Here is a 13,679-nt window from a genome sequence, read left to right on the forward strand (position 1 = left end):
TTGGGGAACTACTTGGCCAAGTTTGAAGTGATTCCGTGTAGAAATGTGGCCTCTACGTTGTCCACAGACAGACAGACAAACAGAGAAACAAACAAACAAACAAACAAACAAACCGAACCGAAAACATAACCTCCGCCGCTTGGCGGAGGTAAAAAAAACATATTCGCTGTTAATCGTTATATAATTTTACATAAATTTATTTTTGATATCATTCCTTGGTTAAAAAGTTTAAATTTTACGAAATTGTTATGTAATAGGAAAACTGACTTTCTGTATCAAGCTGAATTATGAATTATTCATATCACAGCTGTATACTTACCAACTTTAACGACTGTATGTCTAGAGCATTATGTTAATGGTTTCAGAGAATCTCACGGTGTACATGCATCATTGGAATGTTACTAAACAAAGAAAGGTGATTTGTAATAATGAAGAGAAAAGGTTTGCTTAAATTGCATGAGGAAAAACAAAGAAAGGAAACGAATTCTCCATTCTAAAAATATGCATTTGACTCGGGATTCCGTTTAAAACATGAAGGGCCTCCCTAGCCCAAGGGTCGTCTCATGGCCAGAATTGCATACATCTAATCAAATTTAAATGCATTTTCCACCTTCAATAGTTCTTCTGAGGCTGATAAACTGATATTCAAAAGGAAAGAAAGACACCTCATGTGGTGCTTTGTGTGGACCTTATAAAGATACTTTGCATCTGCCTTCAGCTCTCTAATGACAACCAGTTTTCAGTCATGTTTTACATCTGTTCCTGATTTCTTCCATCTTTGTGACCAACCTCTTAACATTCACTTCATAATGAATGGCCTTCAGGGTCCCAGCACCAGGTCGTATGGCCTAAATTACATATTTCAAATAGCCTTCAATGACATTGCCTTATATAACAACTTTTATGAAGCTGAAGTTGGTGTTGGTAACCTCCAATTCAACCCAAGTAAGTTCTCAAGAAGAATTTTGAGTTACTGGTTATCTGTAGAAGATGACTTATGAGTTTGGTTTCATCAGCTGTCTGTGGCATGTAAACCCAGATAAGTGATGATTTGACACATAGAGGACAAGCTACTTAATCACCTGGGCACAAGATATGCAGTGATACGCTTACTTAGGATATGGCAAGATGCACGAATTACTGTTTACCCATTCCTTTGAAAGTTCGATGGATTTCCCTGTCCAGAGCGTAATACAGGTGAATTGCGTACTATATGCACTCCACTATTAGATCCATTTTGGTATGAAATTACTAATATTGTGAAAATTTTCACCACAAAGGTCTCATCCATGATTCATTATATCATCTTACCAGTTTCTTGTTAAATGATTATACCATGTTTAGGCTATACATATATTTTTTCCTCAATGATTATTTCATCACTATTCATTATTCATATCCGTCGCAAGTTTATAGCCATCGAATGTTGGTGAAATTATAATGTTTGTTTACGTACGTTGTCATATCTACCACAAAATATTTTTCGAGTGTCTATCGGTCTAATGTGGTACTTTCTGTGTATTTCTATCAAGATTAATACTTTCGGCGGATTATCGAATCCTTTAAATTTGTCGAACTCGAACGTCTGACTCGTCTCGTCCCTGAGTCGCCAGTTTGTTTTGATATGTCTTTATCCGGGAGTCAGACTTCCAGTCTGTTTTGATATCTTTAGTTTTTTTTTTTTTTTCAGTGCTGTGAAAAAGTGTTTGATACGAAAATAATTCAGATGAATATATTAATTGAAATCAGGTGAGTTAAATGTTTGTGTATTTAATTGTTGTAGTATTATTACAGCAAGGTCTATATACATACAGCATTATTTTAGAAAAAAAGATTAAAGCGTCCCAGTTAATTTTTTTTACAATATTGATAACAGTTATCGGTATTTCTACTTCAAATAATTTTAGATGCTTTCTACGTCCATTTTAAAGGAAATATCTTACTATCGTATTACAACCCACCTCTAGCCTACATATATAGTAATTTAAATGTTATCGAAAACCAAGAAATGCTTACCGAACCGAACGCAATAAAAGCATTAGGTTACCCAACACAGAGTAATGAGAAAAATACTTTAAATGGAAAGAATAATGATGGGAATTTTAATAGTCAAGCCTTCTCAGTCATGAGGCTCAATACTACACAGCTCTCTAGAAGTTTTATTCCAGCTATGACCAAGTTGTGGAATGATCTTCCTAATCGGGCAATTGAATCAGTGAACTTCAAAAGTTCAAACTCGCAGCAAATGTTTTTATGTTGAACAGGCTTACGTAAGTCCTTTTATAGTTTATATATCAAAGATATGTTTCAACGTTGTTAATGTTTTTTAGAATATATTAATTTAATTTTTCGTTACTTCTTATATCGTTATTTACTTCCTTATTTCCTTTCCTCACTGGGCTACTTATCCCTGTTGGAGCCCTTGAGCTTATAGCATCTTGCTTTTCCAACTAGGGTTGTAGCTTGACTAGTAATAATAATAATAATAATAATAATAATAATATACGCACACGTGTGTATATATATATATATATATATATATATATATATATATATATATATATATATATATATGTGTGTGTGTGTGTGTGTGTGTGTGTGTGTGTGTGTGTGTGTGTGTGTGTGCTTTGAATTATTAATGGACAATGGATGAATAGCCCATTAGTTAACTAAAAAAATCTTGAAAGAGGTGAAATATTCTTACGTGAAAAAATACCGCATTAAATAAGTCAGCATTGCCAAGGAAAAACCGGCGGGTACCGAAAATTGCAGATAAATATAAATACTTTATTTAAGGAAAATAAATTTAGCTACTCTACTGCACTTGAGTAAATACAGAAAGATTACGGAGATGGAGGTAGATGCGTTGTTTTAAGGCAATGCAGTCCTGTCAATAAATGGGTATTGCAACACTGAAAGGGGTTCTCATGAATTAGAGTATGATTGAAGTTGAATTTTTAGTATCCAAAGACACTGAAGGATTCAAAGACCTAGTGCAACCTATCTTTGTACGTCCCTTCGTCTAATTCTAACGTTCTGCTTTATCTCCATTTCCACTTCCCCCTTTATTTTCATCAAACTGTCGATTCTCTTCACTATTGCTTCATTTGGCAACTGCTTCTCCGCTGAAAAAGCACAAGTTCGACCATTCCAATCCAGGATACAGTGGTATTACAAATGTTAGGTTTCAGTATGGTATTAATTATTGCTTTCCCAAGTTTACAAGATATTTCTGGATGACGGGAACGTTGCAAAATAGTTATTAACATAAATAAGTGTTCATTTGTTAACCAGGAAGGTGCCACATATGTAAATAAGAATTTTCTGGGCATAATAGTTCCTAAAGTACTTGTGAATGGATATGGTAGGATATTCATTGAGCTCTGTGGATTGAGCAAGTAAGATTTTGCGAATCCGTGAATTGTTAAGAAATATTATCAGAGAAATTTGAGAGTACTGTATAACAAAAAGCTTTGTTGTTTACACGTACAGTAATGAGAAAACACTAATGTAGGTTAGGGTAAAGGGAGATACAATGTATTACTATTATTATTATTATTATTATTACTTGCTAAGCTACAACCCTAGTTGGAAGAGCAGGATGCTATAAGCCCGAGGACCCAAACAGGGAAAATAGCCCAGTGAGGAAAGGGAACAAGGAAAAATAAAATATTTTAAGAACAGTAATAACATTAAATTAAGCATTACCTCTATAAACTATAAAAACTTTAACAAAGCAAGAGGAAGAAAAATAAGATAGAATAGTGTGCCCGAGTGTACCCTCAAGCAAGGGAACTCTACCCCAAGACAATGGAAGACCATGTTGCAGAGGTTATGGCACTACCCAAGACCAGATGCATGGTATCGAAGATAACTCATTTGGGGATTATTAAGCTTTTATAATTGACGCAAAACATGTGTTAGAGAATATTGATAGGACAGTAACCAGTTTGATGTGAAAGAAGTCTGAGATAAACTCTATGGCTCTTTAATTTTTTTTTTTTTTTATGGATGGCCGGAGTGACAAGAGAAGTCATAATAAGGCTAAAAGACTTGGGTATAAAATTGGGATTTAAAATAAAATAATAGTCGTGTACTAGACATGGAGTGATTGGTTTTATATATAAAAAAAATGTGATAAGGAAGAGAAGCTGTAGAGACTGGTTAAAGTGTTTGCAAGAGTAGGAGGTTGAAAATGAATGCTACTCAAAATGAGGGTTTGATGGCAAGGGAAACAAAAATCAAGAAGATGAATTAGTGAAGAGAAGCACGGTATGACTATGAATGGTGGAAAAAAAAGGGATGGACCTGATTCTCAAAGGTACTTGGAATTAAATGCATTAGGTGATGGCAGGATGAGAGATGATGTGAATTGCACAAGAGACTTATCAAATACGGATTAAGATATATATTGTTTATGTAAACGAGACACTGGTTATTATATAAATCATTTCCTGACCTTATTCATGGCCACGTGTATGTGTATGCATGTGATTGTGTGACTATCTGTATGCGAATTTACCTTTCAAATAACTTTAGTATTTTCCCCCACTACGTTTCACCTTTACTCTTCATTATTTGGACAGCCATGAAATTGGAATATTTTAGTTACGCATTAGATACGATTTTGTGTGTAATGTTTCCAAGAAACTTACGTGCAACAATCCACATGTGTTGACTGTGATGGTTCCTTATATCGGGGGAGTTTATTTACATAACATATGTTTTTATGTGGGATGGGCGGAGGGAGTGATCAGGCTTACTATATTAATTCCCGTGTCCTTTGGTTCAGTCATAACTTGAGGCAGTTAGTTGTGCACAAGCGAGACCTCATCAAGACAGACGCTATTTACGAGGAATAGCAATGAAGAGCATAATCTTCCTCTTCGGTTTTAGCATTCTGGAAATTACAGCAAAATCTGCTGCCCGATATTACTGTAATCCTCTTGCATGTGGAAATGCGTACGTGTCGATGGGGTATAATACCCAGTATTATTTCTCTTCTCCAGGATATCCAAACCCTTACCCCACAGGCACAGAGTGTTTATGGAGTATTGTTTCTCCATATTCTACGGCCCTCCGACTTCAGTGCTACTTTGACACTACACCCTCTTCAGACTGCAATTCGGATCCTTTCTTTTTCTCACCATCTGGGGATTGCTGGATGAACGATGGACGTGTTTACTGTGGCTTTGGTTACTTAGATGTCACAACACAGTACAATTATCTTGCTGTACGCTTTTATTCCTTTGCTTCAAATATCAATCATCAAGGATTTAGCTGCCTTGTATCTGTCATTAATCCAATTGGTATAAATGAACTATTAACGCCTGATCCTAATCCACCAGCTGGGCCATCTAGTTTGACAAGTCCGTTTGTAACCTCGACAACTAGTACTCCTGAAACTTATTCTGAGGAAAATTCTTCTATAACTCCATTTGTAACAAATTCTCATATATTTTCAAGTCTGACAAGTTCTACAACTTTACTGAAGACAAGTGATGCCTCCGGGACAATGATGCCTCCTACATCCTCCGGGACAATGCCTCCTACATCCTCCGGGACAATGCCTCCTAGATCGTCTGGTGTAAGTCATCCTACAACCACTCCTGATGTGAGTGATCCACCAACCCCAGCAGCAAACGCTACTACTGACCCTGCAACCAACGCACCCACAGGTATTCCAAATAACTCGAGTTGCGAATGCGGTATCAAGGGCACCTCCAGGATTGTTGGCGGAAATGAAGCTGAACCTCTTGAATGGCCTTGGCAAGCTGGACTTCTTAGATCCATTGGTGGGTCTACTTTCTGTGGCGGCTCTTTAATTAGTGATCAATGGGTAGTCACAGCTGCCCATTGTGTAGATGGAATGAGTGCCAGCCAATTGCAAGTTATTTTGGGTGATCATGACACAACTGTAGTAGAAACCACTGAGCTGACGTTAAGTGTTGATAATATCATAATTCATAGCGGTTACGATTCAAATACTGTCGATAACGATATAGCATTACTTCATCTACAAACATCAGTGGGACCCTTCGCTGATGAAAGAATAATGCCTATTTGCTTGCCTGGCAATTACATTTCTGAGGACTTTATTCAAGAGATTGCCACAGTAACTGGCTGGGGAACTCTTCAGTTTCAAGGAGTGCAAAGCAGTGTTTTGATGGAAGTCGACCTACCCATTGTGGACTGTCAAAATTTTGAAATTATAGCAGACGATGTGACAAACAATATGATATGTGCTTATGAGGAGGGAAAGGATTCCTGCCAGGGAGATTCAGGAGGACCTCTCCAGCTGCAGTTGGATGGGAAATACCATCTGGCAGGGCTGGTTTCCTTTGGACATGGATGTGGAGACTTAAATTCCCCTGGCGTCTATACTAAGGTTACTAATTATATTGACTGGATTGAGAATAACACTGGAGAAACATTCTGTTATTAAAAGGAGATGCAAAATATAAAGATGTGGTTTAGTAAAGGTAGTGATCTATGTAGCAAGTAAAGATTGTTAAAGTAATTTTTTAGATCTCCTTTGCTGTATTTTCTTTACAAATTGAATTGTTTTCCATGTTTCAAATGTGTCTCTGAAATTGTACTTGATTATACAAAAAAAAAAAAAAAGTTATATTTCACCTGTTTGGAAAAGAGACGAAAATGTAAGTTGAAAATTTCACATTTTTAAGAATTAATAAAATATTCACAAATATATATGTATATATTGTCTAGTTTTTTCCTTTCTATAAAGATATTTTTGTATCTGTGGGAAATATGTTCTTGTAACAGCTCTATCGCTATAAGAAAACTATTTGCCTGCCTTCAGAATATAGAATGAAAATAGGAAGTCTGTGTGAAAAGCGTCTGAAATATTCTTTCAGTACAAGTATACTAAACATTAAAGAATGATCCTATCCCTCTATACTACCAAAAACTGAATTTGACGACTTTGAATAGTTCCCGGTCATATGATTCATTCACATTCCCTCGGGTTGTCCGAGGAGTAACATTGAGTCTGATCAGTGCTTGGAAAAAAAATTACCAAGTTGGAACTATAAACTCCCACATAAATACTTGCTGAAAACTGGAAAGGTAACACCTTAAGTCCTTGCTACCTCAAAGGAATATATATATATATATATATATATATATATATATATATATATATATATATATATATATTAATAGCTACGACCCTAGTTGACAAAGAAAAATTCTAAAAGCCCCAGGGCTACAGCATGAAAAAATAGCCCAGTGAGGAAAGGAAATAAATAAACTAGATATGAGAAGTAATATGTATGTATGTATATATATATATATATATATATATATATATATATATATATATATATATATATATATATATATATATACACATATAAGGTATTTTAGCTTCTGTTTGAACACCAGCTTCAAATCTCCTTATGCATATGCTTTTATTTCTGACAGTTACACCCGGTATAAACACTGTTTATTCCAGATGGATCTAAACCTGCAATTTACACCCATATTAATAACATTTAACATAAAAATAAGACTTGGAGGGGAAAGTTCACTGCTAGTAATTTGTCTTATAACATCCTTCCTAAAAGTATATATATATATATATATATACTAGGAAGGATGTTATAAGACAAATTACTAGCATATATATATATATATATATATACTTTTAGGAAGGATGTTATAAGACAAATTACTAGTATATATATATATATATATATATTATCCATGTCCAGTATTTCAATGAGGATCACTTTAAGTGGGTAAATTGATAGTAAAGAAATTCTATCAATATTGTTAACAAACTTATCTGTACTATTATTATAATCAGTAGCCTACTCATACCAAGAGCACATTTTGAGGAGCAATCAAATGGGCTAGAAATTCTATAGATTTCAAGTACGTTTTTCCCTATTGGGGGCTGAATGGTCCTGCCGACCCCAAGGGCTATGTGATCCAATTTCTATCAACTAAATTAAGTTTCCATATAAAGTATTGAGAAAAGTTCAAGGAAACAGATTATAGAAAGTATAGGCCTATTAGTACGTGGATGAGGCAACGCAATGCTACTAGTTCTTTAATTCATCATTAAGAAATAACTCCCAACTTCAAAATATCGATTATAATAATGATAACGATAAAATGTTTTTTCTACTAACGTGTATTATTTATTATTACAAGACAGAGTAGGCTACGGCAAGTTAAGTTCCAAACATGAACTTTGTTGGAAAAGCTGAATGCTGCATTACCCTGTTGCCCTAATAACGAATAGCCCATGGGCTAGGTATAGGTGTATAAGATCCCTCTCCCTCCTAGGAATTTTTGTTGATAGACTACAGATTTTTTTTTTATCTGTAGAATGTGCAGATTGTCTGCCACTTGAAGTCTGCTGCTCTTGTCTGCAAGAGTGAAAAATTTTCACGGAAACCAGGCCTACATGTAAAGTTTAAGCATTAGCCTAATATCTCTAACATTACAGAATCCACTACTCACATGATTTTTTAGCGATACCGACCAAAAAAAAAAAATAAATAAAAATAAAAAACACTAAAATTTTATTGTTGGTTATAAGAAAGGTGGCAAGTTTGTTTAAATAGAAATTTAAAAAGGTTTAAGAAAAAATAGTATTAGATCAGATATTTCATTCCAAGAGAGATGATATAGGATAAATTCAATATCATATTCAAGGTAAAAATAATTCCCCTTGCAATTACAGTGTACCAATAGGGCCTATAAGGAATCGCTTACCATTTGCGTGATAAAAACTTATGTGAAACCATTTAATCTGAATGTTTATTGTAGGAAATCTCAAATATGCCCAAGTTCAGGATTTTGGTAACTTATGAGAAACGTCCCTGCCTGGCATTTTGCTGGAAGGGAGTTCGAGACCCGCTCAAGCTGGATAGTTTTTTAGTAGTGAGGGGGGGGGGAAGCATATAGGTGCACCTCCTGAGTCATCAACGGCCATTGCCTAGCGCCTCCCCCCCCCCCTGGTCCTAGGGGAGGGGTGGCCTTGGGCACTGATCATATTATATATGGTCAATTTCTTGGGTGTTTTTCTGTTTTAAGGGCAATGTCTGTCCTCTGCTATGAATAACTTTAAGAACTAGGTAACTTTTCACGTAAGTTTTTATTATCGAGGCAGTGAATAATCCTTTGAAATAATGTTGCAATGCAATTAAATGTAAGATATTTTTATCATAATGTCAACCGTCACATATAACAGGACTTGAGAAATTTGGAGATGAATTACATGGCTAGCTTAAATAGCTTCTGGATATTATAAGCATATTTTTTTCTTATTAGATATCATATGACGACATAATTATTTTTTTTCAGTTACGACACAGGCGCTGAACAATTCAGGAAATTTGGCTTGACTTGTTTACTGTTTTCTAATTGAATTACTCAGCAACATAAATGTAAATATTACTTTTAAGTGCTTCTATAACTACCATATTTTTACGAATTACCGTTTTTGATATAACGTTTATATCAAAATTTAAGATTTAAGAATTACCATTTTATAAAGACGATATAACGTTTGTATCAAAGTTTAAGACAAAGAAGTTTGTTGCGCAATTTTGAGGTCTTTAAGAAATAGTTCCCATTATCAAAATGGAGACTATTTCTTTGACAATAACTCAATATAGTAACAAGCAGCAGTGGAACTACAAGTTCCGCAATGAAACTCGCCCTAATGTCACTGAGACACCTGCCGTTTCCCCCCCCCCCCACTTTTTTTTTTCTTTTTCCCCACGTGTCCCAGCAAGGTGTGCTAGTTCGGTGAGATGCAGAGCAAATCTTATTTTTCGCCTTGTACATGCATAAGTTACCCACTAGCTGTGCAATACGCGTTCAAAAATAGGATGCATTGCTATATATCGACCTGCCATGACATTTGTTTATCTATAGGTCAAGTATTAACACGCATTGACACACCCCATGCGGCAGAGTGCCCACAGTGCTCACGTTTATTATTATTACTTCTATTATTATTATTATTATTATTATTATTAGCTAAGCTACAACCCTTGTTGGAAAAACAAGATGCTATAAGCCTAAGGGCTCTAACAGGGAAAAATAGCCCAGTGAGGTAAGGAAATAAATAAACGATCTGAGAAATAATGAACAATTAAAATAAAGTATCTTAAAAACATTATCATCAAAACAGATATTTCATATATAAACTAAAAAAAATCATTTGCTACAAGTCTGAACTTTTGAAGTTCAATCGATTCAACTGCCCGATTAGGAAGACCATTTTGCTTCAAGCAAGCACGAACATTTACGCATGACAATTTTTCTTTTCTCTTTTTTTTCTTGTTTTTTTTTCTATTTTCAAAATTCTCTCTACGACATGGGACGAACGTTCGCCCCCTTCAAATACCTTTAACGCTTGTTCTTGAAGATTTTACTACAGTACTACATTGGATACTTCTCTCTGGTTACGGTTCACTTTCCCTTTACCTAAACATACACCGAATAGTCTGGCCTCTTCTTCACAAAGTCATCTCTGTCCTCATACACCTGACAACACTGAGATTACCAAAAAAAATTTCTTCTCTCGAGGGGTTAACTACTGCACTGTAATTGGTCGGTGGCGACTTTCCTCTTGGTAAAGGTAGAAGAGATACTTTACCTATGGTAAGCAGCTCTTCTAGGAGAAGGACACTCCAAAATCAAACCATTGTTCTCTAGTCTTGGGTAGTGACATAGCCTCTGTACCATGATCTTTCACTGTCTTGGGTTAGAGTTCTCTTGCTTGAGGGTACACTCGGGCACACTATTCTATCTAATTTATCTTCCTCTTGTTTTGTTGAAGTTTATAGTTTATATAAGAAATATATATTTTAATCTTGTTACTGTTCTTTAGATATTTTAATTTTCCTCGTTTCCTTACCTCACTGGGCTATTTTCCCTGTTGGGGCCCCTGGGCTTATAGCATCCTGCTTTTCCAATTAAGGTTGTAGCTTAGCAAATAATAATAATAATAATAATAATAATAATAATAATAATAATAATATGCCGATGTGCGAGCCATTGCGGGAACGAAAATCGTGCAAGTGTCGGAGTGTCATTATCTTAAATTTCTCATGAAAATTCGGAATAAAGAAGAGTCATTTTTCCTACAAGTTTTATGAATAAACACTGTTGGTCACAATCTTCAGAATTCCATATAAAAAAAATGTAATCTACAAGATTAACAAATTCAGGGTCATCGTCATTATCTCACATCCTCTTGGGCTCGGCTCCTCCAGCAACATATTTACTATAGTCCATTTCTTTTAGCGATGCATATTTGCACCGACTCGCAGCGGTGCCCTTTTAGCTCGGAAAAGTTTCCTGATCGCTGATTGGTTGGACAAGATAATTCTAACCAATCAGCGATCAGGGGACTTTTCCGAGCTAAAAGGGCACCCCTGCGAGTCGGTGCAAATATGCCTCGCTAAAAGAAATGGACTATAGTTCTTATGGCATGAGTTTACCATATGACCATTTGAGTTCTTTCTTCCCTTCTGAAATATTCCTCCCTGTACCTGTACCTGCCTGGTTCCAAATAAGTGTCAGATGATTTGATGGGTATTTTAGATAAATTCTTGCAAGAGGGTCATATTCGCTCCATCATAGCTTGTGACTAGTGGTTTTGTAAGGACACCGATCCCTTCGTCGTCCAGAAAATCGACAAACTACTTATTTATTTAAATTCTTTCTTCGCCACACTGTGGTGTCCTATGTATATATATTCCACTCTACCAGAGCTACATTTTGATATATGTATCGTTTCATGACATGTTTTTGTGAACCCATAATTCATATATTTGTAAGTGTAAGAAAACACATATATTTTGGCGGGCACTTCAATCTGACTTGGCGCCAATGTAATCCTACGTTTCCGTCCGCACCTTGTTATGTATTTCCGTGCGCATTCAAATAAAGTATCAGTTGATCTTGGTGACGCTTGTCTCACTGTCCTTACAACTGGTGACCCCGGAGTTGAAAGTAGCTTCAGCGGTTTTGGCTTTGCCATTAACGGACTTATTACGGCCGTGCTACCTTCTACATACTCCGTTACCTTAGGCAAGAACCTGCCTTTGGTTCTCCCACACTTCGGTGAACGTAAGGCAGTAGGATGAGCTTAACCGACATATCAACCTCTCACCTCTTCGCCGACTCGTCGTCTGGCCACGATGTAGGAAGCAACACGCCCATCGCACCCAACGGCCTCGCCTCCACGCCCAAAGTCAAACTGCCGCCCTTTTCTCAACACAACACCGCTTCCTGGTTCCTGAGAGCGGACGTACTCTTCCGCGTCGCTAGACTCAGCGACTCCTGCGCCAAGGCTGACATCGTTCTCACCTCCATACCCGAAGAAGTATTCGACAAGATTTCCCCATGGCTCGACGCCCAGGCCAGCCAAGTTTCATACGACGACCTGAGAACGAAACTCATCGGTATCTACTCCCTCTCCTTCTCAGCAAGGGCACAGAAAGTACTGGACCTCGCCGGCAAGCCCATGGGTGACACCTCTCCTGTCGAGGCGTGGGACGAGCTAACCGGCCTGCTCATGCTCCCCGAAACAGACAGCAACGGCCGACGACGTGAGATTAGCTTATCTCGCGAGATCTTTCTTCGACGCCTACCACAGGACGTACGGGCCCAATTGACAGACGCCGACACGCTCCCGATGAACGAACTCCTGTCGAAGGCTCAGAAGCTCCACGAGGCCTCCAAAGCATCTCGCCTCGGAGCATCATCGTCAACACCGCCTCCGTTCTCCTCCTTCAGCAGCTGCTCTTCCATAGACTCCTCGGCAATGGCCCTCGAGGACGACGAGATCAACATTCTATCAAGAAAGAAACCACCGCAACCGACGCGACCAAACCCTAGGCCTAACCCAGCATGGTGCCTCTACCACCAACAGTTCGGCAGTGACGCCAAGAAATGTAGAGCACCATGCAGTTTCCCTAGAAGATGACGCCAGAAGCATCCACCTGCCACCATCGCGGCCGCAGTTAACCATAACAAGATTGGTTTCTGTATCCTCGATACCATTTCCAACCGTAGACTCATGGTGGACACCGGCGCAATGCAGTCAACGTTCCCTCCTTCGAAGTCCGACCTAGACCGTGGTCCCGACAAAAACGCTCCCTCACTCATCGCCGCCAACGGATCTCTCATACGGTGCTATGGAATCAAGACCCTCAAGATATCTATCATGGGCCGTTCGTATTCTTGGCCCTTCGCTATCGCCGACGTCAATCGCCCCCTCCTCGGTGCGGATTTCCTCGCCCACCATGGACTCCTCGTCGATGTCGCTAACAGACATCTCATCGACACGGGGACCTGCCAGTCTCGCGCCCTAGAACATGGCCCTGCAACAATGTCCGTATCCGCCGTAACAACGCACCCCTACGCCGACCTCCTACGAGAGTTTCCCGAGGTTTTCAAGCCCGAGCTCCGACACTCGCCAGGTTCCCCGTCCAAGCATGGCATCTACCACCACATCACAACGACAGGACCTCCTACTCACGCCAAATTCCGCCGCCTCCCACCTCAGAAACTGAAGGATGCCAAACGCGCCTTCGAGGACATGGAACGCATGGGTATCTGTAAGAAAGCATCGAGCCCCTGGGCATCACCCCTGCACATGGTTAAAAAGCCGGACGGGTCCTGGA

General features: G+C 38.1%; 1 protein-coding gene across 1 annotated transcript; it reads left to right on the forward strand.

Moving 5' to 3' along the window:
• The first annotated feature begins 4,774 nt into the window (after positions 1 to 4,774).
• Positions 4,775 to 6,640, forward strand: LOC137630706 (proclotting enzyme-like). The gene has a single exon (XM_068362341.1). The coding sequence runs from the start codon at positions 4,865 to 4,867 to the stop codon at positions 6,443 to 6,445; it is 1,581 nt and encodes a 526-aa protein (XP_068218442.1). The 5' UTR covers positions 4,775 to 4,864; the 3' UTR covers positions 6,446 to 6,640.
• The last annotated feature ends 7,039 nt before the right edge of the window (positions 6,641 to 13,679 follow it).

Source organism: Palaemon carinicauda, chromosome 38 (genome assembly GCF_036898095.1).
Source record: "Palaemon carinicauda isolate YSFRI2023 chromosome 38, ASM3689809v2, whole genome shotgun sequence".
NCBI lineage: Eukaryota > Metazoa > Arthropoda > Malacostraca > Decapoda > Palaemonidae > Palaemon > Palaemon carinicauda.